General features: G+C 52.1%; 2 protein-coding genes across 7 annotated transcripts in view; one reads left to right on the top strand and one right to left on the bottom strand.

Annotated features, from left to right (window-relative positions):
- ARHGAP9 (Rho GTPase activating protein 9) overlaps nt 1-16,514 on the top strand; it is a 17,577-nt gene extending 1,063 nt beyond the window's left edge. The window contains exons 2-19 of one of the 5 annotated variants that reach the window (XM_032289529.1): nt 8,628-8,692; nt 8,989-9,322; nt 9,639-9,856; nt 10,706-10,927; nt 11,114-11,227; nt 11,420-11,512; nt 11,734-11,795; nt 11,931-12,021; nt 12,224-12,319; nt 12,462-12,560; nt 12,796-12,937; nt 13,026-13,133; nt 13,461-13,559; nt 13,731-13,808; nt 13,958-14,011; nt 14,266-14,400; nt 15,057-15,162; nt 16,073-16,429. In XM_032289529.1, the coding sequence (XP_032145420.1) occupies nt 8,628-8,692; nt 8,989-9,322; nt 9,639-9,856; nt 10,706-10,927; nt 11,114-11,227; nt 11,420-11,512; nt 11,734-11,795; nt 11,931-12,021; nt 12,224-12,319; nt 12,462-12,560; nt 12,796-12,937; nt 13,026-13,133; nt 13,461-13,559; nt 13,731-13,808; nt 13,958-14,011; nt 14,266-14,400; nt 15,057-15,162; nt 16,073-16,244 (2,288 nt within the window). In that variant the 3' untranslated portion in view covers nt 16,245-16,429. Of the gene's footprint in view, nt 1-8,627; nt 8,693-8,988; nt 9,323-9,638; nt 9,857-9,930; nt 10,602-10,705; nt 10,928-11,113; nt 11,228-11,419; nt 11,532-11,733; nt 11,796-11,930; nt 12,022-12,223; nt 12,320-12,461; nt 12,561-12,795; nt 12,938-13,025; nt 13,134-13,460; nt 13,560-13,730; nt 13,809-13,957; nt 14,012-14,265; nt 14,401-15,056; nt 15,163-16,072 lie in introns of those variants that run through there. The other 4 variants (XM_032289539.1, XM_032289548.1, XM_032289563.1 and 1 more) reach the window with 4 other exon arrangements.
- GLI1 (GLI family zinc finger 1) overlaps nt 16,493-27,711 on the bottom strand; it is a 13,705-nt gene continuing 2,486 nt past the window's right edge. For both annotated transcript variants that reach the window (XM_032289452.1, XM_032289461.1), the window contains 11 exons: nt 26,246-26,372; nt 25,946-26,038; nt 25,201-25,396; nt 24,797-24,941; nt 24,365-24,454; nt 24,136-24,273; nt 23,681-23,830; nt 21,988-22,152; nt 21,262-21,492; nt 19,357-19,624; nt 16,493-18,444 (listed from right to left, as the gene is read on the bottom strand). In XM_032289452.1, coding sequence (XP_032145343.1) covers nt 16,700-18,444; nt 19,357-19,624; nt 21,262-21,492; nt 21,988-22,152; nt 23,681-23,830; nt 24,136-24,273; nt 24,365-24,454; nt 24,797-24,941; nt 25,201-25,396; nt 25,946-26,038; nt 26,246-26,345 — 3,321 coding nt within the window. In that variant the 5' untranslated portion in view covers nt 26,346-26,372 and the 3' untranslated portion in view covers nt 16,493-16,699. The remainder of the gene's footprint in view (nt 18,445-19,356; nt 19,625-21,261; nt 21,493-21,987; nt 22,153-23,680; nt 23,831-24,135; nt 24,274-24,364; nt 24,455-24,796; nt 24,942-25,200; nt 25,397-25,945; nt 26,039-26,245; nt 26,373-27,711) is intronic.

Consider the following 27,711-nt stretch of genomic DNA (forward strand, 5'->3'; position numbering starts at 1 on the left):
TTTTTTTTGAGATGCAGTGTGTCTCCGCCAGGCTGAAGTGCAGTGACGTGATCTGGGCTCACTGCAACCTCTGCCTCCTGAATTCAAGCGATTCTCCTGCCTCAAGCTCCCATGTAGCTGGGACTTCAAGCACGTGCCACCACGCCCAGCTAATTTTTGTATTTTTAGTAGAGGCGGGCTTTCAGCATCGTAGCCAGGCTGGTCTCTGAGTCCTGACCTCAGATGATCCGCCCACCTGGTCCTCCCAAAGTGCTAGGATTAGAGGCGTGAGCCACCGCGCCCTACCTAGAGCAGCACTGTTTTTTTCTGGAGGTCCAGAAGAGACGTTTAGGTTTTAGTGCCCATCGCACTTTTATCCTCTTAACGCAGCTGGAGGGCAGTGACAAACCGCAGCTTCTCGTCAAATGAAATGGCAGTGTCATGACAGCTGCTACTCGCAGTGGCCGACTATTGATTCAAGCTCTTAAGGGTCAAAGTTTTAGAAGTCTGGGAGTTACCATGTTTGTAATTACTTTAGTGGAAATTAGTGTACATATCCATCCTTTAAACAAAAAAGAAGGTAGATAGGCCGGGCGCGGTGGCTCACGCTTGAAATCCCAGCACTTTGGGAGGCCTAGGCGGGCAGATCACCTGAAGTTAGCAGTTCGAGACCAGCCAGGCCAACATGGTGAAACCCCGTCTCTACTAAAAATACAAAATTAGCCAGACATGGTCACAGGCGCCTGTAATCCCAGCTACTTGGGAGGCTGAGGCAGAAGAATCGCTTGAACCCGGGAGGCGGAGGTTGTAGTTAGCCAAGACCGCACCATTGCACTCCAGCCTGGGCAACAAGTGTGAAACTTGGTCTCAAAAAAAGAATGAAAATAAGTAAAATATTAACACCAATCTGAGCTCATGTACAGCTCAATGTCTCATCAAAGGGATAGAAGAGGATCTCTAGGGAAAAGATCAAAGTGAGAAGGCGAGGTATGGTGGCTCATGCCTGTAACCCCGGCACTTTGGGAGGCCTAGACGAGCAGATCACTTGAGGTCAGGAGTTTGAGACCAGCCTCGCCAACATGGTAAAATCCCTCCTCTACTGAAAATACAAAAATTAGCTGGGTGTGGTGGTGCATGCCTGGCCAACATGGTGAAATCCCTTATCTGCTGAAAATACAAAAATTAGCTGGATGTGGTGGTGCACGCCTATAATCCCAGCTACTCTGGAGGCTGAGCCAGGAGAATTGCTTGAACCCAGGAGGCAGAGATTGCAGCAGCCTGTGCCACAGAGAGAGACAACATCTCAAAAAAAAAAAAAAAATTGAGAAGCAAGAGGCTGAGTTTAGCAATAAGCATATATTATGCAAGGAAGCACCTAACTATTATTGAGAAAGAGACTCTTGGGCTGGGCGTGGTAGCTCATGCCTGTAATCCAATCACTTTGGAGGCCAAGGTGGGCAGATCACCTGAGGTTGGGAGTTCAAGACCAGCCTGACCAACATGGTGAAACCCCGCCTTGAAAAAAAAAAAATAGAGAAAGAGACTCTTCTTATTCATCTTTATATTACTTTAAGAATAATTAGGCGGAGTGTGGTGGCTCACACCTGTAATCTCAGCACTTTGGGAGGCTGAGGCAGGCGGATCACCCTGACGTCAGGAGTTCAAGACCAGCCTGGCCAACGTGGTGAAACCCTGTCTTTAAAAAAAAAAAAATCCTGGGCGTGGTGGCTCACGCCTGTAATCCTAGCACTTTGGAAGGCCGAGGTGGGTGGATCACCTGAGGTCAGGAGTTCAAGACCAGCCTGGCCATCATGGTGAAACCCCATCTTTTATATAAAAATAAAAAATAAAATAAATAAATAATAATTAATATCTAATAGAACTTATCAGCTAGGCACTGTTTTAAGCACTTTACGTTTGATCTCAGAAAATTCTGTGCCTTTTGAAGCTAGGCCATAAGAAGTTTTGCAGCTTCAGTTGCCGGCTATCTGGTACACTAGTAGTTTTGAACTGCCATATAAGAAATCCTACCACTTTGAGCTCCCATGCTAGGGCGGTCTCGCATACGTATTCTGTCTAACAGCTCCAGCTAATCCCAGCATTCCAGTCATCCTTACCAAGGTGCCAGACATGTGAGTGAAACCTTCCAGACCAGTGCATCTGCCCACTGAAAACTATTAAGTGATCCTTGTTAAGTCAAGGCCACATGAGACAGAAGAATCACCCACCTGAGCCCTACCCAACTTCTGCTCCATACCTGTACAATTGTTAAACTATAGCAAAATGGCTGTTGTTACATTAACAACAACAACAAAACTAGGCCAGGCACAGTGACTTATGCCTGTAATCCCAGCACTTTGGGCAGTTAGATCACTTGAGCCTGGGAATTCAAGACTGTCTGAGTAACATAGTAAGAGACCCCATTTCTACAAAATAGGTTTTGTTTTGTTTTGTTTTTGTTTTTGTTTTGAGACGGAGTTTCACTCATGTTACCCAGGCTGGAGTGCAATGGCGCTATCTTGGCTCACCGCAACCTCCGCCTCCTGGGTTCAGGCAATTCTCCTGCCTCAGCCTCCTGAGTAGCTGGGATTACAGGCACGCACCACCATGCCCAGCTAATTTTTTGTATTTTTAGTAGAGACGGGGTTTCACCATGTTGACCAGGATGGTCTCGATCTCTTGACCTTGTGATCCACCCGCCTCGGCCTCCCAACGTGCGGGGATTACAGGCTTGAGCCACCGCGCCCGGCCTGTTTTTTGTTTTTTGAGATGGAGTTTGATTCTTGTTGCCCAGGCTGGGGTCCACGGGCAGTCTCGGCTCACTGCAACCTCCACCTCCTGGGTTAAAGTGGTTCTTCTGTCTCAGCCTCCCGAGTAGCTGGGATTTCAGGCAACTGCCACAATGCCCGGCTAATTTTTTTTTTTTTTTTGAGACAGAGTCTTGCTTTGTTGCCTAGGCTGGAGTATTTTTAGTAGAGATGGGGTTTCACCATGTTGGCCAGGCTAGTCTCGAACCCCTGACCTCATGATCCACCTACCTTGCCCTCCCAAAGTGCTAAGATTACAGACATGAGCCATGGCACCTAGCCAGAAAATATTTTCTTTGTTTGCTTGTTTTGAGACTGAGTTTCACTCTTGTTGCCCAGGCTGGAGTGCAATGGCGCAATCTTGGCTCACCACAACCTCCACCTCCCAAGTTCAAGCCATTCTCCTGCCTCAGCCTCCTGAGTAGTTGGGACTACAGGCATGTGTCACCACGCCAGACTAATGTGTGTGTGTGTGTGTGTGCATACATATATATATATATATATATATTTTTTTTTTTTTTTTTTTAGTAGAGACAGAGTTTCTCCATGTTGGTCAGGCTAGTCTCTATCTCCCAACCTCAGGTGATCTGCCCACCTTGGCCTCCCAAAGTGCTGGGATTACAGGCGTGAGCCACTGCGCCTGGCCCCAAAATAGTTTTTAAAACTAGCCAAGCATGGTGGCATGCACCTGTAGTCCTAGCACCACTGCACACAAGCCTGGGAAGCAGAGCAAGACCCTGCATCAGAACAAACAGGCTGGGAGCAGTGGGAGACCAGCACTTTGGGAGACCGAGGCAAGTGGATAACTTGAGGTCAGGAATTCAAAATTTGTCTGGCCAAAATGATAAAACCCAGTCTCTACTAAAAATAAAAAAAAATTAGCAGGGCGTGCTAGTGCACACCTGAATCCCAGCTACTGGGTCGGCTGAGGCAGGAGAATCACTTGAACCTGGGAGGCGGAGGTTGCAGTGAGCCTAGATCATGCCATTGCACTCCAGCCTGGGCAACAGAGCGAGACTCTGTCTAAAAAAATAAATAAATAGGTCAGGCGCAAGTGGCTGTAATACGTATGTAATCCCAGTGCTTTGAGAGGCCAAGGCAGGTGGATCATAAGGTCAAGAGATCAAGACCATTCCGGCCAACATGGTGAAACCCTGTGTCTACTAAAAATACAAAAATTATCTGGGCATGGTGCCACGAGCCTGTAGTCCTAGCTACTTGGGAGGCTGAGGCAGGAGACTCGCTTGAATCCGGGAGGCAGAGGTTGCAGTGAGCTGAGATTGTACCACTGCACTCCAGCCTGGTGACAAAGCAAGACTCTGTCTGAAAATAAATACATAAATACATAAACAAACTGAGGTAGGTTTCTCATCCCCACATTACTAGTGAGGGAACTGAGGCACAAAGATAGGACTTTATGCCGGAAGTCACTGTAGAAGTGACTGTAGAAGGCACTGAAGGAACAGTTATCAACAACATAGGCGTGGGCTTCTGCTACCTTGTAAGCACTCACAGGCTTCCTGAAAGTCAGAAAATCAAATAATCTTTAAAGTGTGATGAAAGTTCTGATGGAGGAGACAAAGCCTGCCATCGTACCTTCTAGTTAGGGCCCCTCTAAAGGGTGAAAAGATGCTTTCTTTTTGTTTTCGTTTTTGTTTTTTTTTGAGACAGGGTCTTATTCTCACTCAGGCTGGAGTGCAGGGGGGCATGATCTCAGCTCATTGCAATCTCCGCCTCCCAGGTTCAAGGGGTTCTTGCCTCAGGCTCCCAAGTAGCTAGGACTGTGGTAGCTGGGCAAGCATGCCCAGCTAGTTTTGTATTTTTAGTAGGAATGGAGTTTTACCATGTTGCCCAGGCTGGTCTCAAACTCCTGACTTTAAGTGATCTGCCCACCTCCGCCTCCCAAAGGGATGGGATTATAAACATGAGCCACCGCGCCTGGCCGCGATGCTTTCTTGTGCAAGTGACCTTTTGGCTGAGAGCTCAGTGATGAGTAAGTTATCTAGGTGAAGATTGGAGGGAGTGGAGAAGGGACATGTTTCAGGCAGAGGAAACAACATATGCAAAGGATCAAAGATCTCAGTGCACTTTAAGAATGTGAGGAATTCGCATAACACTGCAGTGTGCAGTTTGTGGTGGAGACTGTGAAAAGGCTAGAGGGGGAATCTGTAAATGACATTATAAAATCTGGAAAGTTTAAGTCAGGGGAGTGGCAGAGCATATTTGTTTTAGAAAGGTCACCCTGTCTGCTGTGTCAGGAATAGATGGGAGGGAGCAGAACTATATGCAATGAGAACTATATGCAATGAGATTAGGAAGTTATATCATCCAGGCTAAAGGAGTGGTAGTTGTGGGGATAAAAAAGTAGGCAGAGTGGGAAAATATGAATTGAAGTGTTCAGTAATCAATTGAATCAATGTGGGTGGTGAGGAAACAAGCTAAATTCAGGTTGACTGCTAGGTTTCTGGCATGGGCAATCGGACATACTTTCTGTGTGCTGCAATAGATGATAGGACTTCCTCTATCATAGTGATCATTATTACATCATATTTTCATTGTTATGAGTGGGCAGGGACCTTTTTTATTTGAGATGTAGTCTTGATCTGTTGCCCAGGTTGGAGTGCAGTGCTGTGATCTTGGCTCACTGCAACCTCTGTCTCCTGGGTTCAAGCAATTCTCCTACGTCAGCCTCCTGAGTAGCTGGGATTACAGGCGCCCGCCACCACGCCCAGCTGATTTTTGTATTTTTAGTAGAGATGGGGTTTCACCACATTGGCCAGTCTGGTCTTGAACTCCTGACCTCAGGCGATCCGCCTTCCTCGGCCTCCCAAAGTGCAGCATTACAGGCCCCATATTTACCATCTTTTTTTTTTTTTTTTTTGTAGTTTTTTAGTAGAGACGGGGTTTCACCATGTTGACCAGGATGGTCTCAATCTCTTGACCTCGTGATCCACCCGCCTCGGCCTCCCAAAGTGCTGGGATTACAGGCTTGAGCCACCGCGCCCGGCCTATTTACCATCTTAATTGACAATGCCTAGCACATAGTTCCTGCCTGGCATATATGATAGTAAACATTCAATAAATATTTATTAAATTTATTTTATGTATTTTGAGACAGGGTCTCACTCTGTCCCCTAGGCTGGGGTGCAGTGGCACTATCATACCTCACTGCAGCCTCAACTTCCCAGGCTCAAGAGATACTCCCACCTCAGCTGCCCTAGCAGCTGAGACTACAAGGCACACGCTGCCACACGTGCCAAACCAAAAACAAAATCTTTTTGTAGAGATGGGATCTCACTATGTTGCACCTCAAGTTCCTGGGCTCAAGTAATATTCCTGCCTCAGCCCCCCAAAGTGCTGGGATTACAGGTGTGAGCTACTGTGCCAGGCCAATATTTATTGAATTCATATTAAACTAAATAGTGGTATTGGAAGAGAAACAGGTTTGTGGGGAAAGCTGACAAGTTCAGTTTGGTTCATACTGAGTTTGTGGTACCTGCAAAATACTCAAGTGGATTTTTTGGTGGACAGTGGATCAGATGGGAGCCACAGAGAAAGATCTGGGCTGGAGACATGGTCCTTAGAAGCATATGGAAGTCATTTGAGCTGGAGAGAGAATAAGACCACCCAGCAGCGGGGGGCATGCAGAGAGCACAGGGCACAGGATCTCAGACAGGCTTCTGTGGTTTAAGGAACAGGCAAAGGAAGGCCATTCATCATGCCACAGAGTAGGAACTGCTAGAAAGGTAAGAGGGACACCAGCAGAAGAGGAAGGTCAGTTGTGCTGCCTGCTGTTGAGATGTCAGGCAACATAAGGACTGCAGAGTGTTCATGCAAGGTTGGGGGTGACTCTGTTGAAGAGTGACTTTGAAAAGGCGGGGGAGTGAGGGGAGAGGAAATGGAGATCCCCTATAGAATGTAGGCAGCTCAAGAAGTTTGACTGTAAGAAGAAAGAGAGAGGCTGGGTGGCTCACGCCTGTAATCCCTATACTTTGGGAGGCCAAGGCGGGCAGATCACAAGGTCAAGAGACTGAGACCATCCTGACCAACATGGTGAAACCCCGTCTCTACTAAAAGTATAAAAAATTAACTGGGCATGGTGGTGTGCACTGTAGTCCCAGCTACTTGAGAGGCTGAGGCAGGAGAATCACTTGAACCTGGGAGGCAGAGGTTGCAGTGAGCTGAGATGGCTCCATTGCCCTCCACCAGCCTGGCGACAGAGAAAGACTTCATCTCAAAGAAGGGCTGGGCGCGGTGGCTCACGCCTGTAATCACCGCACTTTGGGAGGCCAAGGCGGGTGGATCACTTGAGGTCAGGAGTTCAAAACCAGCCTGTCCAACATGGCGAAACCCGTCTCTACAAAAAAAAAAAGACAGGGAGAGACATATGGTGGTGCCCAGAAAGCCTAGTAAGGGGAGATTTAGCTAAAGATGGGAGATGTTTATCTTGGATATGTTAACATAAAAACTTGGATATATTTAAAAGTGGATGCAAAGGAGCCAACAAAAAGAGAGAGCTTCAGAGAAGGCATAAAAGGGTGGATTCAATCACTGAACACCAAATGTGAATAAGTGAATAAATGGGTGAAGTTAGTCACTATTTTGGAAGTGGGAAGGAAGATTTGAGGTGTAGGGCTCTCCATGTGTTGAAGTGAAGTAAACTAAGAAGGAAGATCACTGAGGCAGAAGCCCAGTACTAGCCACCCAGCCCTCAGGGGAAGAGAGCTGGCTCTCTGATATCTCCAGAGGGGAGGGGCATTCCCTCCCTAACCCACTTCTCCAAAGCCAAACAGAAAGCCTCACGTTGTGCAGTAGAGAAGCTGAGAGAAGGGGAAAAGAGGAGTGGTCAGGTAAGGGGGAAGCGGAAGTGTGGGTTTTAAAGTGCTGGGAATCTAGAGAAGGTCAGTTCCCACCTTCCACCAGGGAGAAGCTGACATCAGTCCCCTATCCACATGCCATAGTATCTTGTATTATTGTCCATTGTCTCTCTTTCAATTGTAATTATTAAGTTTATTGTGTCATTAGTTAAGATCGGTCTCTCTTTAAGCTCCAAGAGGGCTCATTCCCTTCTCTCATCTCCAGTGCCTGACACTGCTCTTACACACAGCAGGCGCTCAGTCAATCCTCGTTAAGAGCATGAATAGGCTGGGCGTGGTGGCTCACGCCTGTAATCCCAGCACTTTCGGAAGCCGAGGCGGGTGGATGACAAGGTCAAGAAATCGAGACCATCTTGGCCAACGCGGTAAAACCCTCTATACTAAAAATACAAAAATTAGTGGGCATCGTGGCGCACGCCTGTAGTCCCAGCTACTTGGGAGCCTAAGGCAGGAGAATCACTTGAACCCAGGAGGCGGAGGTTGCAGTGAGCCGAGATCGCGCCATTTCACTCCAGCTTGGCAACAGAGCAAGACTCCATCTCAAACAAACAAACAAACAAACAAAGACCATGAATGAATGAACCCATACACTAAAGTATCCCCCGCCCCAAAAGGCTTATGTATATAGGTTAATATCAAGGCTTCTCAGCTCCCAAAATCTTGTCCTGGATCGGGAGGCTGATGATATTTCAACTCTGAACCCCTCTGTGTTTCTCCCACTTTGTCTCTCTCTGTGATTCGGTCTTGCTATTTATTTGGCTTTCTGTTTCTCTGTCACCATGTCTCTCTCAGTCTGCACAGGAAGCATGCAGCTTTAGGTCTGAGGTGATTGGTAACGGAAACACTGATGCTTGTGCAAATTTAATAAAGGGTGACACACATTTTTGTCTTTGTCATTAACCTTGTGTCTCCCTGTTTCTGTCTCAAACCTGATTCTTTCTTCTTATCTCCTTCCTGTGTCCAGCTCAAGACTCCCACCACCACCCTGGACCAACGCCTGCCCCTGGATCTTCTGATGGGCCCCACAAGGTACCTGGAGGAAAACGACCCACTTAGGCCATCTCCTATAATTTCCTGCCTTGTCGGCCATGCAGCCCTGCTGACCACATCCTCTCTCGTGTTACATATTTCCTCACCAGACACCACCAGTTCTCAGCCCCCAAAACCTGCCACTGACCCTCACCAGGCTGTTTGCTCTACCCTCTCCTCCCACTCAAGGGCTCCATCCTCACCTCCCGCAACACTGCTCCTAGAACCATGTCTCTCTACCTGGAGACAGCCAGGCCTGTTCCCTTCTGGGTCTCCAGTACCACTTTTTCCCACAGGTGACAGTGCTGGCTACAATGCTGTCCGGCCGGTGGTGGCCAAGTTCCTGGGGGAGCCTAGGGCTGGGTCCCCGAAGCCCTTCTCGGGGATCCCAGCTCTGTGCCCTCTATGCCTTTACTTATACGGGGGCAGATGGTCGGCAGGTGTCTCTGGCTGAAGGGGACAGGTTCCAACTGCTTCGAAAGACCAACTCTGACTGGTGGTTGGCAAGGCGCCTAGAAGCTCCCTCCACCTCTCGACCCATCTTCGTCCCAGCGGCCTATATGACAGAGGAATCCATCCCTTCCCAGAGCCCAGCTACCGTCATCCCCAGTCAATTGGTCTGGACTCCTGGTGAGTAACCGCTAAACCCCCCTCCATCACCTTCCTGTCTCCCTGGATTCTGGGAATTGTTGGGAGGACCCCCCTCCCTCAAGCTTCTGCTAGCCATCTTCTCCTGCTTCCCTTTGATCGGCCTACCTCCCACCCCCGCCGTGGTGTCCTCATCCCACTGCCTGTCCTCCTAGTTCCAAGGCTTCTAGGTCTCATATCATTTTCCACATCCTCCCTCTGCCCTCCTTGTCTTCCCTGTGAGCCCCCAAGATGGGGGACCTAGTTACAACAACACCTCTGATTACCTGCCACCCACCCTCCCCTTTTCTGTTTCCAGGACCAAAGTTGTTTCATGGTTCCCTGGAAGAGTTATCTCAGGCCCTTCCAAGCAGGGATCAGGCTAGTTCAGAGCAGCCTCCTCCACTTCCCCCCAAAATGTGTAGGAGCGTCAGCAGTGACAATTTGAGGCCCAGCCTTCTGAAGCCTTTCCAGGAAGGACCAAATGGAAGATTCCTCTCCCGGGAAGACTTGCCCTCAGAAGCCAGTGCCAGCACAGTAAGTCACAGCGCTTCCAAGCTGGACCCTGTTCTGGGCACAGGACAGATAGCACTCCTGACTTCAAGGGACTCCCCTGGGGGTGACAAACACAAAAACAAATAAGATAACCCTTGGTACTACTGATAAGTCTACAAAGGCAAGTTAATGTGGTGGAGAGTGGCTGGGGTGGAGCCAGGAGGCATCTGTGAGGTGACACATTCAGCTGACTCTGAACAAGGAGGAGAAAGAGGCAAAACTGGGTAGGAGGTGAGAAGTGATGGCAGGTAGCAAAGGCCCCAGGGGACAGGGAACAGGGTGCGGTGGAGGCACTGAAGGCCAGCCCTGTGCTCTTTCTCCCTGCAGACTCCTAGCCCAGGGCAGGGTTTTCCTGTGTTCACCTTGCCTGCTAGGTCATAGCTTGTCCCCTCTGGAGATGTGACTTGCTCAACCCCTCCCTCTCTTTCTCAATGGTGGATGGAAAGGGGCCCCTTCTCCATCCTGTAGACCCTTCTTTGTCTTCTTTTACCCTGAAGGATGTGAGGGTGAAGCACTCCCTTCAGCATTCCCCCCCACACCCCCCCACAAAAAGCCGGTTCCCCTTTCCTGTGGCCCTGAGGTGGGGGTGGGGTGGGGGAGGAGGGAAGTTGGCAACAGGAAGTGAGGAGAAGAGCAAAGAAAACTGTGAGAGAGAAAATTTTAAAAAAGCAGCTGGGGCCTGGGGTTTCTCCCCCAGTACCTGGGTCACCTCAGCTGGGAGCTGGAGGTGAGAAGACGGTGGGGGAGAAAGCAGGAGCTGGGAAGGCTGAGAGAAGTGTGGGGAAGGCAGCAGGCAGAATGACCACCTCCTTCTTCCTCCTTTTCTGGCAGGCAGGCCCCCAGCCCCTCATGTCAGAGCCCCCTGTGTACTGTAACCTGGTGGACCTTCGCTGCTGTCCCCGGTCCCCACCCCCAGGCCCTGCATGCCCCCTGCTGCAGAGGCTGGATGCCTGGGAGCAGCACCTGGACCCCAACTCTGGACGCTGCTTCTACATAAATTCACTGACTGGCTGCAAGTCCTGGAAGCCCCCACGGCGCAGTCGTGGCCAGACGGTGAGACCTTACCTCCTGTTTCTCCACTGTCCCCTCAAGCTCCTCCTTCCCCTACTGAACCTCAAGGTAATGGGTTTTCTCTCTGGGGCTCTCAGAAGATCAGAAGAATCAGCCAAGTGTAAGGGTGTGGAGAGCGGATAGAGGTGGCATCTGGATGTAGCTTTATTTCCTCCTCTCCTGACCCAGAACCCTGGCTCCATGGAGGGGACACAGACCCGGAAGAGGGACAATGATGTCCTGCAGCCTCAGGCAAGGGGCTTAGGATCTGACACAGGGACCCCAGCACCGATTGACCCACAGGTGAGATCCCTCCCATCTCCCAATCACATGCAGAAAAAGCCAGCTTGTTATGACTTTCTATTTTATGTAAGACATTCTCCACTCCCCACCACACCCCCTGCCTCTCACGGGCATCCCACCCCTCTTCCTCCTTCAGCCAGGGATCCTTGACTCCAGGGTTTCCCCACCTGTTTCTCCAATCCTCTTCCCCAGGGCTCCCTCAGCCTCAGCCAACGCGCCTTGCAGCTTGACACTCCAGCCTTGCGGCCCTCTCGACCTCTGCCGCAGCTCCTGGACGACCCCCATGTGAATCTCCCATTTCTTTGTGAATAACAAGATCCTCCCTGCCCCACCCCCCAATTCCCGCTCCTCAAAAACATCTTCCTCTTTCTGAATATCCTCTTACCCAGCCCTCTCCCAGCAACTTTAAGGCACTTTACTCCTGGGAGACCCCCTAGGGAAAGCTGTGGCCACTGTGGAGGGCGCCGGGTGACTTACAGATACCATTCCCTCCCTCCACTTCCCAGGAGGTGGAAAAGTCCGGCCTGCTCAATATGACCAAGATTGCCCAAGGGGGGCGCAAGCTCAGGTGAGAATCCGGAATCCAGCTAGGGTCTGGGCTGTCGACTCCCTAGGGCAGAACAGGGTGTTAGAAGAGCACCCTCCCCGTGGCATTCTAGAATGACCTTTTAGCCACCACTACCTTCCCCCTCCACCCCTGCAGGAAGAACTGGGGCCCGTCTTGGGTGGTGTTAGCGGGTAACAGCCTGGTGTTCTACCGAGAGCCACCGCCGACGGCGCCCTCCTCGGGCTGGGTGAGTGTGAGCGAGGGGCGCAGAAGGGGTTAGGGCGCTGCCTCCTGCCTCACGCCAATGTGGGGGGGTGGGCGGCGGCGGGGAGGGCGGTGGAGAGGAAGGTAAAGAAGTGAGGCAGCCTCCCCCTCCTCGCAGCCCACCGGGGAGAGGGAAGCAGTGAAGGAAACAACACCGCGGCCTCAGTTTCCTCCCTCATTGTCAGGGGCCACCGGGTAGCCGGCCCGAAAGTAGCGTGGACCTGCGCGGGGCGGCTCTGGCGCACGGCCGCCACCTGTCCAGCCGCCGCAACGTCCTGCACGTGAGCGCCCTCCCGCGCGCGCGTCCCCAAGGCTCTACCCGACCCGAGGGCGCCCCCAATCTCCCGCGCGGGCCTCCCGCTCATCCTCCCTACTTTTTATCCTCTTCCTCGTTGACCCTAGCTTTCCCCTCCTGGCCCTCAGATCCGCACGGTCCCTGGCCATGAGTTCCTGCTGCAGTCCGACCAAGAGACCGAGCTGCGAGCCTGGCACGGCGCGCTGCGGGCGGTCATCGAGCGGCTGGTTAGATGGGTGGTGGCCGGGAGAGAGGCTCCGGCCGGCCGGGGCAGAGGGAGTGTGTGGTAGGATAGGAGTCAGGGCCGGTGGGGACAGTGTGGGCTCCGTGGAGACCTCTGGCCTGGGGCAGGTTTGGGACGTGGGACCCCGGCAGTGGGTCAGAGTCTCCCTGCTTCCAGCTAGGGGTGCGGATTTCTCTCCTCTTTCACTTTCGACACGTCCCGCCCCGCCCCGGGTCTAGGATCGGGAGAACCCCCTGGAGCTGCGTCTGTCGGGCTCGGGACCCGCGGAGCTGGCAGAGCTGAGCGCTGGGGAGGACGAAGAAGAGGAGTCGGAGACGGTGTCCAAGCCGCTGCTGCGCCTCAGCGGCCGCCGGAGCTCCAGTGAGTGACGGGCCGGACTGGACTTTCATGGCGTGGGGTATGGCGTCTATGGCGTGCGCTCACGCCCTGCTCCACTTGCCTCCTGCAGGTCGGCTACCCGAAGGCGCAGAGCAGAACCGTGTGCGCAACAAACTGAAGCGGCTCATCGCGAAGAGACCGCCCTTGCAAAGCCTGCAGGAGCGGGGTCTGCTCCGAGGTGAGGGGGCTGGGCCAGGTTCATGGATAAGAAAACTCCAGCGGGGCTCAGAGTAGAGCTTCCCAGAACTAGACCACAGCCTACTGTGACTGCTACTTTCCCCACTACTACAGATTGTTTAGGGGAAAAGCCAGGGAGATGTGTGCCCCCTTACCAGATTGTTTGAAGCAGGGGATGGGGGGCGGGGGGATGGCGTATATTTCGTTGACCAGGTCTGCCACAGGCAGGCAGAAGGACCAGCCACACTTGAGGATAAAGACCTATGCTAAGAAGAGCTCCCTTAAGTGACGCTGGCACTGGCTTCCCGCCTCACTCTGTGCCTCCCAGACCAGGTGTTCGGCTGCCAGTTGGAATCACTCTGCCAGCGGGAAGGAGACACGGTGCCCAGCTTTGTGCGACTCTGCATTGCTGCTGTGGATAAAAGAGGTCACTTTCCCAGAGACCCCAGAATCCTCTTCCAACAGGCTAAGGCCTAGAATTTTCTGCCTCCCCCATTCTACTTAGTCTTCCTACTGCCCTTTTTCTCTCCACCCTTATATCCCTCACCACACACACTTTCAAGCAGCAGTCCTCATCAAATCCTTCCTCATCTCCCAGGTCTAGATGTGGATGGCATTTATCGGGTGAGTGGGAACTTGGCAGTGGTCCAGAAACTTCGTTTTCTGGTGGACAGAGGTGAGAAGGCTTGTGGGCCAGTGGTTGTTCTAAAAATGTCTTACCTGAGAATCATGGGTGCTTCTGCATGATGAAGCTGGCAGAACAGGGAGGCCTTCAGGATGGAAGTGCGTGTCTTAGCTCCTGATCTCTCCTGGTTCATGTTGCAGAGCGTGCAGTCACCTCCGATGGGAGGTATCTGTTCCCAGAACAGCCAGGACAAGGTACTTACATGGAACACCCGTCAGACCCCTAAGATTTCCCCATACCGTCTTTGCTTCCCATGGATACCCCCATGTACCCCTCCTAGGAGGGTTGTCTGCATTCCCACCTTAGCTACCTTGCCCCCCTGCAGACCCACTAGGCATTCCTATAGTCTGCATTGACTGGATTTCTCCAGAACTTTTAATCTCTTGGTCTCTACATCTTCCTGGCCCTTCATGAGCCCTGAAGCCCCTATATCTCCTTCTCCCTCCAGAAGGTCGGTTAGATTTGGACAGTGCTGAGTGGGATGACATTCATGTGGTCACTGGAGCCCTGAAGCTTTTTCTCCGGGAGCTGCCCCAGCCTCTGGTGCCCCCACTGCTGCTGCCCCATTTCCGAGCTGCCCTTGGTAAGAGTTGGAACTTTAGAAATAACCCTTGATATGAGGGACACAAGTGGTAAATAATAGAATAGAGATTCCCTTACACTCTTCTCCCTCATTCTGACCTCAGAGATGGAAAATACCATTCAACTCAGGTGCCTACTCCAGTTGCTTTTTTGTGAATGTTTAGAGGGCCAAGTTGAAAAGAATTATGAAGCTGTAGTTGGGCTATATGAAAAAAATCTGTGCCAGATTTTTTTTTTTTTTTTTTTTTATTGAGACGGAGGTTCACTCTTGTTACCCAGGCTGGAGGGCAATGGCGCGATCTCGGCTCACCGCAACCTCCGCCTCCTGGGTTCAGGCAATTCTCCTGCCCCAGCCTCCTGAGTCGCTGGGATTACAGGCACGCGCCACCATGCCCAGCTAATTTTTTTTGTATTTTTTAGTAGAGACGGGGTTTCACCATGTTGACCAGGATGGTCTCGATCTCTTGACCTCGTGATCCACCCGCTTCGGCCTCCCACAGTGCTGGGATTACAGGCTTGAGCCACCGCGCCCGGCCAAATCTGTGCCAGATTAATGATGTCTTCCATGGCTATGGGAAAGAGCAGTGAATTTACCCACCTGTCGCAGCACCTTCCCTAACCTCACTACTATGCCTTCCCATCACTCTCTCTTTCTAGCACTTTCCGAATCAGAGCAGTGCCTCTCTCAGATACAAGAGTTAATAGGCTCAATGCCAAAGCCCAACCACGACACTCTACGGTATCTCCTGGAGCATTTATGCAGGTCGGGAAGACTGAACCTCTTTGTTCATGCTGGGGAAAGGTGGAGTAGGGGATGCCACAGGGACTCTGTGCAGGTGGACTGAAGGTAGGGAAGCACCTGTTTACTGGGCAGGTGAGGAGACAAGCAACCTCTGTGCAGGAACATATTACCAGGGTCAAAGCCTTTATTTATTTATTTTTGAGATGGAGTCTCGCTCCGTTGCTCAGGCTGGAGTGTAGTGGTGCAATTTTATCTCACTGCAACCTCTGCCTCCTGGGTTCAAGCAATTCTCCTGCTTCAACCTCCCGAGTAGCTGGGACTACAGGCGCCCGACACCACGCCCAGCTAATTTTGTACTGTTAGTACAGACCGAGTTTCACCATGTTGGCCAGGTTGGTCTCGAACTCCTGACCTCAGGTAATCCACCTGCTTCGGCCTCCCAAAGTGCTGGGATTACAGGCATGAGCCACCACACGTGGCTAGGGTCAAAACCTTTAGGTCAGCATCAAATGGGAAAATGGAACCAAGATGTTGTGAGAGAAATAAGGGAAATCCTGCCTCTCACTTCCCTCTGCCTCTTTGTCTGTCATTGGGGCATTGCTGATGGCTTCTTTCGTTGAACTGGGCCTAGGCAGTGACTTCTGAGAGGGGATGGCCATTTGAATTAAAACCTCCCATACAGTGAGCAGATAGAACTCTTGGGGTGGTCACTGAAGGTGGAAGAGGCAGTTGTATATTCAGATTGTATCCTGAAGGTTTCTCCACGGGTCCATTTTCATTCCCCTCACAGCTCCTTGTTGTTTTTTTTTTTTTGTCACCACATGGAGGGATCCCAGGGTGAACTCTTCCCTGCTCAGACCTTTGAAGGGTTAGATTGCTATGAAGTGCCAAGCTGCTGCCATATATCCCCCTTCTTGGCCTTTGCCCACAGGGTGATAGCACACTCAGATAAGAATCGCATGACACCCCACAACCTGGGAATTGTGTTTGGACCAACCCTGTTTCGGCCAGAGCAGGAGACATCTGACCCAGCAGCCCATGCTCTCTACCCAGGGCAGCTGGTCCAGCTGATGCTCACCAACTTCACCAGCCTGTTCCCCTGACCCAGGCAAGGAAGAAGAGAAAACCTGTTTCCAATCATCTCTGGTGGTGGGAGGCTGGTGTTCTGTTTTGAGGACATCCCTTTAAATCTCCCAAATGACTGTCTCCATCTTCATCTTCATGAGTGTGACTTGAGGGGTTGGGATGGGTGAGGGAGCTTCTCCAAAGAGGAAAGTGAGTGTTTTCACCCCTGCTTCTCTTCTTATTCCCTGTTATCATTCCCCCCAACATAATAACACATAAAGCAGCATTTTTCTGATGCAGTTCCTTTATTATCAGGAAACAGTGTCATTATCAAATTTCTCCTCAAAACATATACAGACTATACATAGCCCCCAAGCCCATACCTCCCATCCCTGGGGCATCTTGTGCAGGGGATTGCAGCTCCTCCAATTTTTCTGGGAGGATAGAAACTCCTTAGGAAATACAATCTGTGATGGATGAGATTCCCTACTCTTTAGGCACTAGAGTTGAGGAATTGTGTCTCCCCTGGGAGGGATCTCAGTAAGACACTCATGTTGCCCACAGCCATGTTGGGGGGCCCAGTGGGAGGTGGGGTATGTCCAGAGCTGCCCCTCTGATCATGGGAAGGAGGAGGACTCAGCCCCTGGGCCTCATCCAGAATAGCCACAAAGTCCAGCTGAGTGTTGTCAAGATCAAGAGAGTCCAGGGGGTTACATACCTGTCCTTCAGGAGGAGGGTACAAGGCAGGACCCCCTCCCAGCCTGCCCACCTCAGGATGGCCGCAGCTGGGGTTTGTGCCTCCCACTTTGAGGGGCCCATAGCAAGTGGGCAATGGGGGCAGAAGTCGAGGTGGTGCCGCTGCACTATGGGAAGCCCTGTTTGCCCCCACTACAAAATTTTCATGGCATAGTGAAGGGGTGGGATAAGAGCCTGACTTGTGATTGGGTAAATTGGGTCCAAAGCCAGGTCCATATGTGGTCACTGGAGCTTTAGCAGGGCTTGAGCTAACCTGGGAACCCCCAAGAAACCTGGGACTCTGGTAGGAAGATTCCTGGGCTGGGGCATCTTCCCTGCCCCCACCATCCCACAGCAGCTCCTGTTGAGACTGAACATAATTACACACAAGCTGAGCCTTGAGCTGCCCTGTAGAATGGGTGGGGGAATCAAAGTCCAGGCAAGGCCTGGGTTCTGAAGGAAGATAATCAGGGGGTGGCTGGGTATAGGGGCCTGACTGCAGATATTGGGGAGGAGGGGGCTGGGGGTAGTGAGAAAAGAGAGGCTGTGGGTGTGGGGGCCCCTCACTGGGGTGGGCATTGAGGCAGGGTGCCAGTCCTGTGGCATCAGACCCCACTGGGCATCCCTGTTCCGGCTTGACTTGCACTTGTCCATAATGTTCAAGTCGAGGACACTGGCTATAGGCTCCACCTAGAGCTTTGGGCCCTGGGTACAGCCCAGAGTGGGAAGGGAACTCACCCCATGTTTCTTGGGTGGGGTCAGGATATGAGGCCTGCTGGGGACAGGGGTTGGGGCCATAGTTGGTGGGCAGACCAGGCCCAAGAGGCAGGGAGCCTGGACCCCTCGCTCCATAAGGCTCAGCTGCTGCCCCTTCAGGTCCCCCATATCCCAGAGTATCAGCAGGTGGGAAGTCCATATAGGGGTTCAGACCACTTCCCATCATGGAGGTCCCAATTTCTGGCTCCTCCTGTAGCCCTCTAGTATCCATGGCCGCATTCTCAGTGATGCTGGGGGGCTGTGGTGAGTAGACAGAGGTGGGGAGGTGAGGATCGAAGTTCTGTCCTCCCCCTGCCACAGTGGGTGTTATATGGACAGAGCCCAGGCTCTTGAACCTCTGGACTCTAGCTGGAGCGGGACGGTCAGCAGCCCGGGCTGGGTCACTGGCCCTCCGAGTGACCCCTGCATTGGGATTGTATCCTGGATACTCGGCTCGGCTTCTCCAAGGAGGCACAGGAAGACCCCCTATCCGATCCAGGCTGGATGCTGCAGTGGGTGGGGTACCACCCCCTCTGGCTGAAGCGTATCTTGCCCGGAGCAGGTAGTGCTGGGCAGGCATAAGGCCAGGCAGGGAGGACGCTCCATTCTCTGGCGGGGAGCCAGGGGGGAAAGGGGATGCCAGGGAGGAGCGACGGCTGACAGTATAGGCAGAGCTGATGCTGCTGGAGCTGCTGCTGCGGCGGTCAAGAGAGACTGGGGGGCCCAGGCGGCGGGACACAGGGGTACCTACAAGTGATGGGAAGAAAAGGTAGGAGGTCAAGAAGCCTCCTAAATCTCACCCTGCCTCCTCCATGCAACAGCCTTGCCCTGGATTCCCAGGATAAGCTCGTTATCCCTAACCACTCAGTTCTGTCTCTCACTTTTCCCATGCCTATTCTGTTTCTGTGTTACCAAGGATTCCGGGCCGCTATGAACAGTTGTACAGGTTGTATGCTGCACAGTCCTAGGAAACAGCATTCATATCATAGCCTTTGCATATTTGTTTTTTTTCTTGTTGTTGTTGTTTGTTTGTTTTTTGAGATGGAGTTTCATTCTTGTTGCCCAAGCTGGAGTGGCTCACTGCAACCTCCGCCTCCTGGGTACAAGCGATTCTCCTGCCTCAGCCTCCCGAGTAGCTGGGGTTACAGGCACGCACCACCATGCCCAGCTAGCGTTTGCATATTTGTACATCCATTTTCTTTTTTTTTTTTTTTTGAGACGGAGTTTCGCTCTTGTTACCCAGGCTGGAGTGCAATGGCACGATCTCGGCTCACCGCAACCTCTGCCTCCTGGGTTCAGGCAATTCTCCTGCCTCAGCCTCCTGAGTAGCTGGGATTACAGGCACACGCCACCATGCCCAGCTAATTTTTTGTATTTTTAGTAGAGACGGGGTTTCACCATGTTGACCAGGATGGTCTCGATCTCTTGACCTCGTGATCCACCCGCCTCGGCCTCCCAAAGTGCTGGGATTACAGGCTTGAGCCACCGCGCCCGGCTGTACATCCATTTTCTGATAAATGGAAAGTGTCTTGAGGAAGGAGACCTCTTTCTAATTAAACAAAGGTGCCATGTGGCAGCTGTCAAGGGTGACTTCCTCCTCTCAACCTCAGGGCAGGTCCAGATCTCAGCCCAGCCATACCTCCCACACCCAGGTCTCACCGGTGTGGGACAAGCTGGGCAGTTTGAGACCCCGGGTCCCTATTGGCCGGAGTTGATGCAGCTGGTCCAGCCTGAGGTTCTCAAGGCGGCGGAGAGTGGACAGACCAGTGCCAGCAATGCAAGGCCCCTCGTCCAGGCTGGAGAGGTCTTCAGTGCTGCCCCCTGCATTGCCGGTCATTTCCACACCGCTGTCTGTATTGGCTGCACTGCCTGCCGGGGAGTGGTCGCTGCTGCAGGATGACTGGGCCCCAGGGCTTGGCTGTGACTTCTGTGGAGAAGATGAGATCTGAGGGCAACACCCTTCCCACAACTCATTCAACCTGATGCGTGGCAGAAGCCTGTGTCCTAGTGACTGCTGGGTTCCAAGGAAGCTTATAAGTACAGAGAGAGCAAAGCAGGTAAGAGATAGGGCGGTGGCGGGGAGCAAACTGAATGCAAGATGTTTGATGAGAAGAGCCTAGGCTGGAGCACGGACTGCCTGGACTCAAATTCTTGCTCTTAGTTCTATGACCTTGGGCTCTTTCTCTATGCCTGAGTTTCTTCGTCTGAAAATGGGAAGAGTGAGTCCCTTTCTCATGAAGTTGCTGTGAAGAATGCATGAAATTATACGTGAAAAAGGCTTAAAACATATACTAAGTGCTATTTAAGAAAGAGTTTGGGCTGGATGCATTGGCTCATCCCAGCACTGTGGGAAGGATTGCTTGAAGCCAGGAGTTTGAGACCAGCCTGGTCAACAAAGCGAGACTCCATTTCTTTTTTTTTCTTTTTTTTTTTTATTTTATTATTTTTTTAAGAGGGGGTTTCACCGTGTTGGTCAGGCTGGTCTTGAACTCCCAACCTCAGGTGATCTGCCCGCCTTGGCCTCCAAAGTGCTTGGATTACAGGCGTGAGCCACTGTGCCTGGCCGCGAGACTCCATTTCTATAAAAAAGAAAAAAAGAGGCTAGGCTGGGGTGGCTCACGCCTGTAATCCTAGCATTTTGGGAGGCTGAGGTGGGCAGATCACAAGGTCAGGAGTTCAAGACCAGCCTGACCAACATGGTGAAACCCCATCTCTAATAAAAATACAAAAATTAACTGGGCGGGGTGGCATGCACCTGTAATCCCAGCTACTCAGGAGGCTGAGGCAGGAGAATCGCTTGAACCTGGGAGGTGGAGGTTGCAATGAGCAGAGATCATGTCACTGCGCTCCAGCCTGGGAGACAGAGCAAGACTGTCTCAAAAAAAAAATTAGCCAGGCATGATGGTGTGTGCCTGTAGTTCCAGCTCTAGGAGAGCTGAAGCAGGAGGATCACTTGAGCCTAAAAGTTAGAGGCTGCAGTGAGCTATGATCATGCTACTATACTCTGGCCTGGGTGACAGAGCAAGACCCTGTCAAAAATAAAAAATAAAAAGAGGGCCGGGCACGGTGGCTCACGCCTGTAATCCCAGCACTTTGGGAGGCCGAGGCGGGTGGATCACGAGGTCAAGAGATCCAGACCATCCTGGTCAACACGGTGAAACCCCGTCTCTACTAAAAATACAAAACATTAGCTGGGCATGGTGGCGCGTGCCTGTAATCCCAGCGACTCAGGAGGCTGAGGCAGGAGAATTGCCTGAACCCAGGAGGCGGAGGTTGCGGTGAGCCGAGATCGCCCCATTGCACTCCAGCCTGGGTAACAAGAGCGAAACTCCGTCCCCCAAAAAAATAAAATAAAATAAAATAAATAAAAAGAAAAGAGAAAATAAAGATTCTAAAATTTCTAGACTTGGGGAAGCCCAAAGAGCAACATTGAGACAAGAGACAGGCAGACGTCACAGAAGAGTGATTTCCATAGGAGGGAATGGATGGGTTGGGAAGTAACTAGAAAGTTGTCCACAGGGCAGGCTGTGGGTATGAAGGCGGAGTTTGCCTGGGCTGTCTCACCATGGCACCCTCTGGCACAGTCAGTCTGCTCTCCTCCCTGATGGGGCCTCCTTCCCTCTCCCTCTTGGGCTCCACCGTAGAAAGGGAGGGTGCCCGAGGCAGAGGGCCGTCCCCACGGTGCCGCTTGGTCACATGGGCGTCAGGACCATGCACTGTCTTGACATGTTTCCGCAGCGAGCTGGGATCTGTATAGCGTTTGGTGCAGCCAGGGAGCTTACACACGTACGGCTTCTGTTGAGTGGAGAGTGGAGACAGAAGGCAAAAGGATCAAAGCGGAAGAATGCGAAGGAATGGGAAAAAGTGGTGGCAACACAGGGGCAGGGGAGGAGCACACAGCACCCAAAGAAGTAAGGAGGGTGGAGGCCTCGGGTGAGAGTCGAAGATGCAGAGATTAAGCAGAGGGTCAGGTAAACTGACAGCCTGGGAAAGATGAGGAGGTTAATCCAGGGTTGTGAGGTCCCATAAATCCAGGGGTTGGAGGGGTCAGGGGTCTCCTCTAGACGGTATCTATTTTAGGTTAGGCCTTTGGCTGGTTAGAGGTTAGAGGCAGCAGGAGGAGTGGTTGAGTGGAAATTCTTGGTTTCAGAAAAGCCTTTTCCAGGCGAATTATGTGGGGAGGGGGCTCACCTCTGTGCGGTGGGTGCTGGACTAAGGGATTTCTTATGGGGGAATCTCCCTGATAGGTAGCTTCTCAAGTGGGTAAGATCTCTTAGTTGGGGCATTCACCTCATTGGAGTGGGTCCGATTCTGGTGCTTGGCTCGGTCACTGGCATTGCTGAAGGCTTTGCTGCAGCCCTCATGCTCACACATGTATGGCTTCTCACCCGTGTGGGACCGCAGGTGTGTCTTCAGGTTTTCGAGGCGCGAGTATGACTTCCGGCACCCTTCAAACTGGGAAACATGTGGGGATCAAAAGATAGTTATCAGACAGAGGACATGGAGATGGAAGGAACCCTCAATCTCCAAAAGGAAACACATCAGAGAATATAAGTTAAGGTGAGAGGCACTGGGACTTTGAGAGAATTCCCAAAACTAGGAGACAAGGGCAGGCAAGAAGGTGGGGCAGGGAAGTGGTTGGAGACACTCTGCCTTTGGGAATATAAAGATGCTAGAACATCTTCTGACCAAGCCAGGGCGGATTTCCTCGCCTGGGGATCTTAGGCTTTCCCAAGATGGGGTCGTCCTGGGGGAATGGGCTATTGTCCTTGATGCAGGGTTTCTCCATTAGGCAGGGTAGGAGGCACAGTACTGAAGGCCAACAATACTTTAAGAGGACCACAAACACATTTTAATGTCTTTTAAAATCGAGGAAAGCCAGGCGCGGTGGCTGACGCCTGTAATCCCAGCACTTTGGGAGGCTGAGGCGGGTGGATCACGAGGTCAAGAGATCGAGACCATCCTGGTCAACATGGTGAAACCCCGTCTCTACTAAAAATACAAAAGATCAGCGGGGCATGGTGGCGCGCGCCTGTAATCCCAGCTACTCGGGAGGCTGAGGCAGGAGAATTGCCTGAACCCAGGATGCGGAGGTCGCGGTGAGCCTAGATCGCGCCATTGCACTCCAGCCTGGGTAACGAGAGAAACTGTCTCAAAAAAAAAAAAAAAAAAAGTAAAATCGAGGAAAAAAATGAGCTTAGGTGAGCGCAGTGGCTCACGCCTATAATCCTATAATCCCAGCACTTTGGGAGGCTGAGTCAGGTGGATCACTTGCTGCCGGGAGTTTGAAATCAGCTTGACCAACATGGAAAAACTCCATCTCTACTAAAAATGCAAACTTAGCTGGGCATGGTGGTTCATGCCTGTAATCCCAGCTACTTGGGAGGCTGAGGCAGAATGGCTTAAATCTGGGAAGCGGAGGTTCCGGTGAGCCGAGATCCCGCCATTGCACTCCAGCCTGGGCAGCAAGAGTGAAACTCTGTCTCAAAAAAAAAAAAAAAGAGCTTTTAGGTCCACTAGTGTTTTAACATCTTTATGCCAACACAGTCACACAAATATGATTTTTTTTTGAGACAGTTTCACTCTTCTTGCACAGGCTAGAGTGCAGTGGTGTGATCTCGGCTCACTACAGCCTCCTCCTCTCAAGTTCAAGGGATTCTCCTGCCTCAGCCGCTCAAGTAGCTGGGATTACAGGCATGTGCCACTACGCTAGGCTAATTTTATATTTTTAGTAGAGATGGGGTTTTACCATGTTGGTCAGGCTGGTCTTGAACTCCTGATCTCAGATGATCTGCCCTCCTTCGCCTCCTTCCAAAGTGCTGGAATTATAGGTGTGAGCCACCTCGCCTGGCCACAAATACGATTTTTAATATTTGCTTATGGAAGAAAGGACCTCCAAAGGCAAAAGTCTGCTTTGGGCCCTACCTTGAAGGGGAACCCTGATTAAGGAAGAGACCCTGAACTTGGGACACAGGTGCCTCACCGTGCACTTGTGTGGCTTCTCGCCAGTGTGTCTGCGCATGTGCACCACCAGCATGTACTGGGCTTTGAAGGGCCTCAGCTCCCTGGAGCAGCCCCCCCAGTGGCACACGAACTCCTTCCGCTCCCCGTGGATGTGCTCGCTGTTGATGTGCTGAGGGAGAAGATGCAGAGGCTCTCCAAGGCTCCCCCATCCCCCCGAGACCCAGAACAAGCCTTCCCTCCACCCCCTGTTCCTCTTCCACGACTCCACTTCAAGGAGGAAGAGGCAGGAACAATATCATATCCCACATCTCAGGTCTTCCACCTCCCTAAGGCAATGCTACGCTTCTGCCTACCCAACTGAGCATTTAACCTCAGTCTCCTCTGACCTCCTGCCCTCAGCCAGATTCCACCATGTCCCACTCAGAATCTCCTAAGGCTTCTGGTCAGCCATTCCTGTTACCCCCTGGGGCTCACGTGCACCAGCTGCTCTTGGGAGTCAAATTCCTGGCTGCAGCCATCCCAACGGCAGTCAGTCTCATACACAGATTCAGGTTCACGCTTCTCCTCTCTCTCAAGGTCCTCCCGCCCATCCAGCATCCCCAACAGGGGATCCTAGGGCAAGAGAGGCAATCTTAGGGTCACTTGGGTGACAGCTTTTGTTTTGCTCAGGACCCAGAGGTAAAGCTTCTGCCCATCCTCTTACCTGTATGCCTGTGGAGTTGGGGCTGGACATATCACCTTCCAAGGGCTCCTCTCGGCACTTGCCAACCAGCATGTCCAGCTCAGACTTCAGCTTCCATAGGGGAAGAGGCGACAGTGATGAAGGTGGAAGTAAGCAGAAGGAAGAGGGAATCAAGCCAGGTCTTCCTGCCCTAAGTACCCCTACCCAAACAGCTGGAACCTCCTAGGTTTGGAAGGGACTACACTGGTGAGCGGGATGGGCAAAAGGTGGGATCCCATTTGGAAGTGTCTGAGTCAACTGCAAGGTGTGAACCCCAGTACCCACATTTCTTTACTTTTCTAGTACTGAAAACTTATATCCCTTGTCCTTCCTTCACCTTTCCCCTACAAAATCCACCACCCAGCCACCCACCCTGAGCTGAGGGAAATCAGGTGGTAATATGAGGACTCTCACCTGGCAAGTTGGGAGGGGTCCTCGAGACTGAGGATGTGGGATCATCCCACCTCGGGAGGAGTCATGGGGACCACAGGGCTGGACCCCGAAGGAAGGCGAGGGCCCTTTTTGGTGATTCATCTGGGGTGGGAATCCCAGAGATGGGCTGAGGAGGAGAGGAGAGGAGGCAGTTACTTAAGACAATCAGGAAGTCTCAGTAGGTCTTGGGCTATTTGGAGGGTTTCTGATAGAGTTGGGATTTGAAGTGTTGAGGCAGTCCCAGGGCAACAAGAGCGTTGTCATTTCAAGGAGAAATATCCTTGAAATGACAGAGATTCAAATAGAGTCAGGTGGTTTGAGGGCTTGAGACTTTTAATGGACTTTGGTAGGGGCTTTAGGGGCCTCTTGGCCCAGGGCTGCTGCACCTCATGGTGCCAATGGAGAGATGGCCGTAGGAGCCTCCTGGGGATGTGCATCTCGAGTTGATGAAAGCTACGAGGGAGCTGGGCGAGGTGCGGATAACCGTCTGCAGGTCCAGGCTGGCGTCCGACAGTGGTGAAATGGACAATGCCCGCTTCTTGGTCAACTTGACTGTACTCCGGGGAGAAGAAAAGAGTGGGCCTGGGGCAGGAGACAGGGGAGATGGATATGGTAAAGCAGCATGTCTCTCCATGCACCTAACCTATAGGTCCTGACTTGACAAAACCAATGATACTTGATTCTGCTTTGCCCCGCTGATCCTATCTGTGAATTTTTTTTTTTTTAGACAGAGTCACGCTCTGTTGCCCAGGCTGGAGTGCAGTGATGTGATCTTGGCTCACTGGTTCAAGTGATTCACCTGCCTCGGCCTCCCAGGTAGCCGGGACTACTGGCACGAATCACCACACCTGGCTAATTTTGTATTGTTAGTAGAGATGGGGTTTCACCATGTTAGCCAGGCTGGTCTTGAACTCCTGACCTCAAGCGATCTTCCTACCTCAGCCTCCGCTCAGAGTGCTGGGATTACAGGTGTGAGCCACCACTCCCACCCCATCTGTGACTTCTTTATGGTGCTCTGATGCCTCACATCTCCAAGCATCTCCTCCAAGTGAGATCTCCTACCCTCCCACTTTCTCTTTCAGAACAAGTCAGAGAGGGCAGAAAGGGAAGAGGTGTTGCCTGAGCCCTCACCCTCGGTGCAGCTGTTGGTCTCTCTGGCTGGCCCATAACTGTGGGGCCCGGACATGAGATTAGCTTGGTGGCAGAAGGGCAGGCCAGACAGTCCTAGAAAAAAGAGACAGCTGGAATAGGAATGGAGGATACATAAGCCTCACCTTAAAACCCCAGGCAGGACCTTATCTCTGATTCCAGGTTCATATGACATGGTGCTTCAAATCCTCTTATAGATGGGAAACTGGCATGGGGTAGGGGTGGGCCCAGGTGGGAGATCCGCCAAATCCTTAAGGCCCAGGGATTAGTATATACACTGACCTTCTGTCCCCACACTGGGGGCCCCCTGACTGGGGAGGGGCCGGAGACAGCAGGGCTCGCCATAGCTACTGACTGGTGGTGGGGTCATCGAGTTGAACATGGCGTCTCAGAGGAGGGTGTGGGGACACTGCAGAAAGGGAAGGTAGTTATAAAGATGGAGGGAAATAGAGACGGTCACAGAGCAGTCTCAGGCACAGAACCCTGGGCAGAATGTCCCCGGTGTCCCCAGCCTCTCTAAGACATCTGCCATGGAAATTGAGTTGAAAAGAGCATCACTAGACTAGGCTCAGTGGCTCATACCTGTAATCCTGGCACTTTGGGAGGCCAAAGTGGGTGGATCACCTGAGGTCAGGAGTTCAAGACTAGCCTGGCCAACATGGTGAAGACCTATCTCTACAAAAATACAAAAATTAGCTGGGCATGATGGCAGATGCCTGTAATCCCAGCTACTTAGGAGGCTGAGGCAGAAGAATTGCTTGAGCCTGGGAGGCGAAGTTTGCAGTGATCCGAGATCATGCCACTGCACTCCAGCCTGGGCAACAGAGCAAGACTCCTCAAAAAACAAACAAACAACAACAAAAAACCCACCTCATCTAGGGAGGGGGTAAGGGGAAATGTCCCAGAGAGGCAGGGGCAGTCTTGTAGTCTGGGGATCTTTTTGGGAACTGGGTGGGAGCTTTGCCTGGGTGGTCTGTGAGTATAGGGCGTTTTGGACTAATTGTGCTTACACGAACTTTAAGTGATTTTAGCACTATGGGCCTTCTAATTCTTCCTCTAACCCTGGGCTGGCTTTGAAGGGCGGGATGGGAGAACTCGTTGGTGGATCTGACTTCAAGCACTGGACTGCTCTGCCTGTGCCCCAGGGACAGCCCGTGTACAATCTCTGCAGTGTCCAGCAGAGGGAGCCCTGGCCACTGTGCCGACAGAGAGACAGGTGGGGCCAGGAGGGAGCACAAGCGAGCAGCCCTCCTCTTCTCTTAGGCAGAAAACTGTGTGTGGAGGAGGAGGTAAGTTCCTGAGGGTTGTCTACTGGGTCTGTTGGGTACAAAGGATGAAAGCTGGTGTCATTCTGGGATAGTTTAAATCGGGCCCACCTAAACTTTTTGGTCTCTGTTTTGGGGGAACAGGAAAGGAAGTATGAGGGGAGACGATGAAAGAATGAAAAAAACAATGTCATCGTTATAAAATAGTAGCAAGGAAGAAGGTGTTGCTGTCCGGTTTTCTCTTCAAACTCCAGTTAAGACTCCATCCCGGGTTTTCCGGTCTCCCGGGAGTGAGGGTGGGGTGGGGCGGGGTGGGGTGGAGAACAACCGGGAGCGGGCCGGGCCGGCCGGCGCGGTGGGTGATCCCGGGATGCTGGGATTTAGGGTGAGGGCGGGGTGAGATGGGGAGCGGAACCCGGACCCCACGACCCAGCCCGAGCCCCGCAGCCAGGGCTGTACCCTTCCTAACTCTTTTTCCAGCCG

Source organism: Sapajus apella, unplaced genomic scaffold (assembly GCF_009761245.1).
Source record: "Sapajus apella isolate SASKATOON/1434 unplaced genomic scaffold, GSC_monkey_1.0 scaffold2, whole genome shotgun sequence".
Taxonomy (NCBI): Eukaryota; Metazoa; Chordata; class Mammalia; order Primates; family Cebidae; genus Sapajus; species Sapajus apella.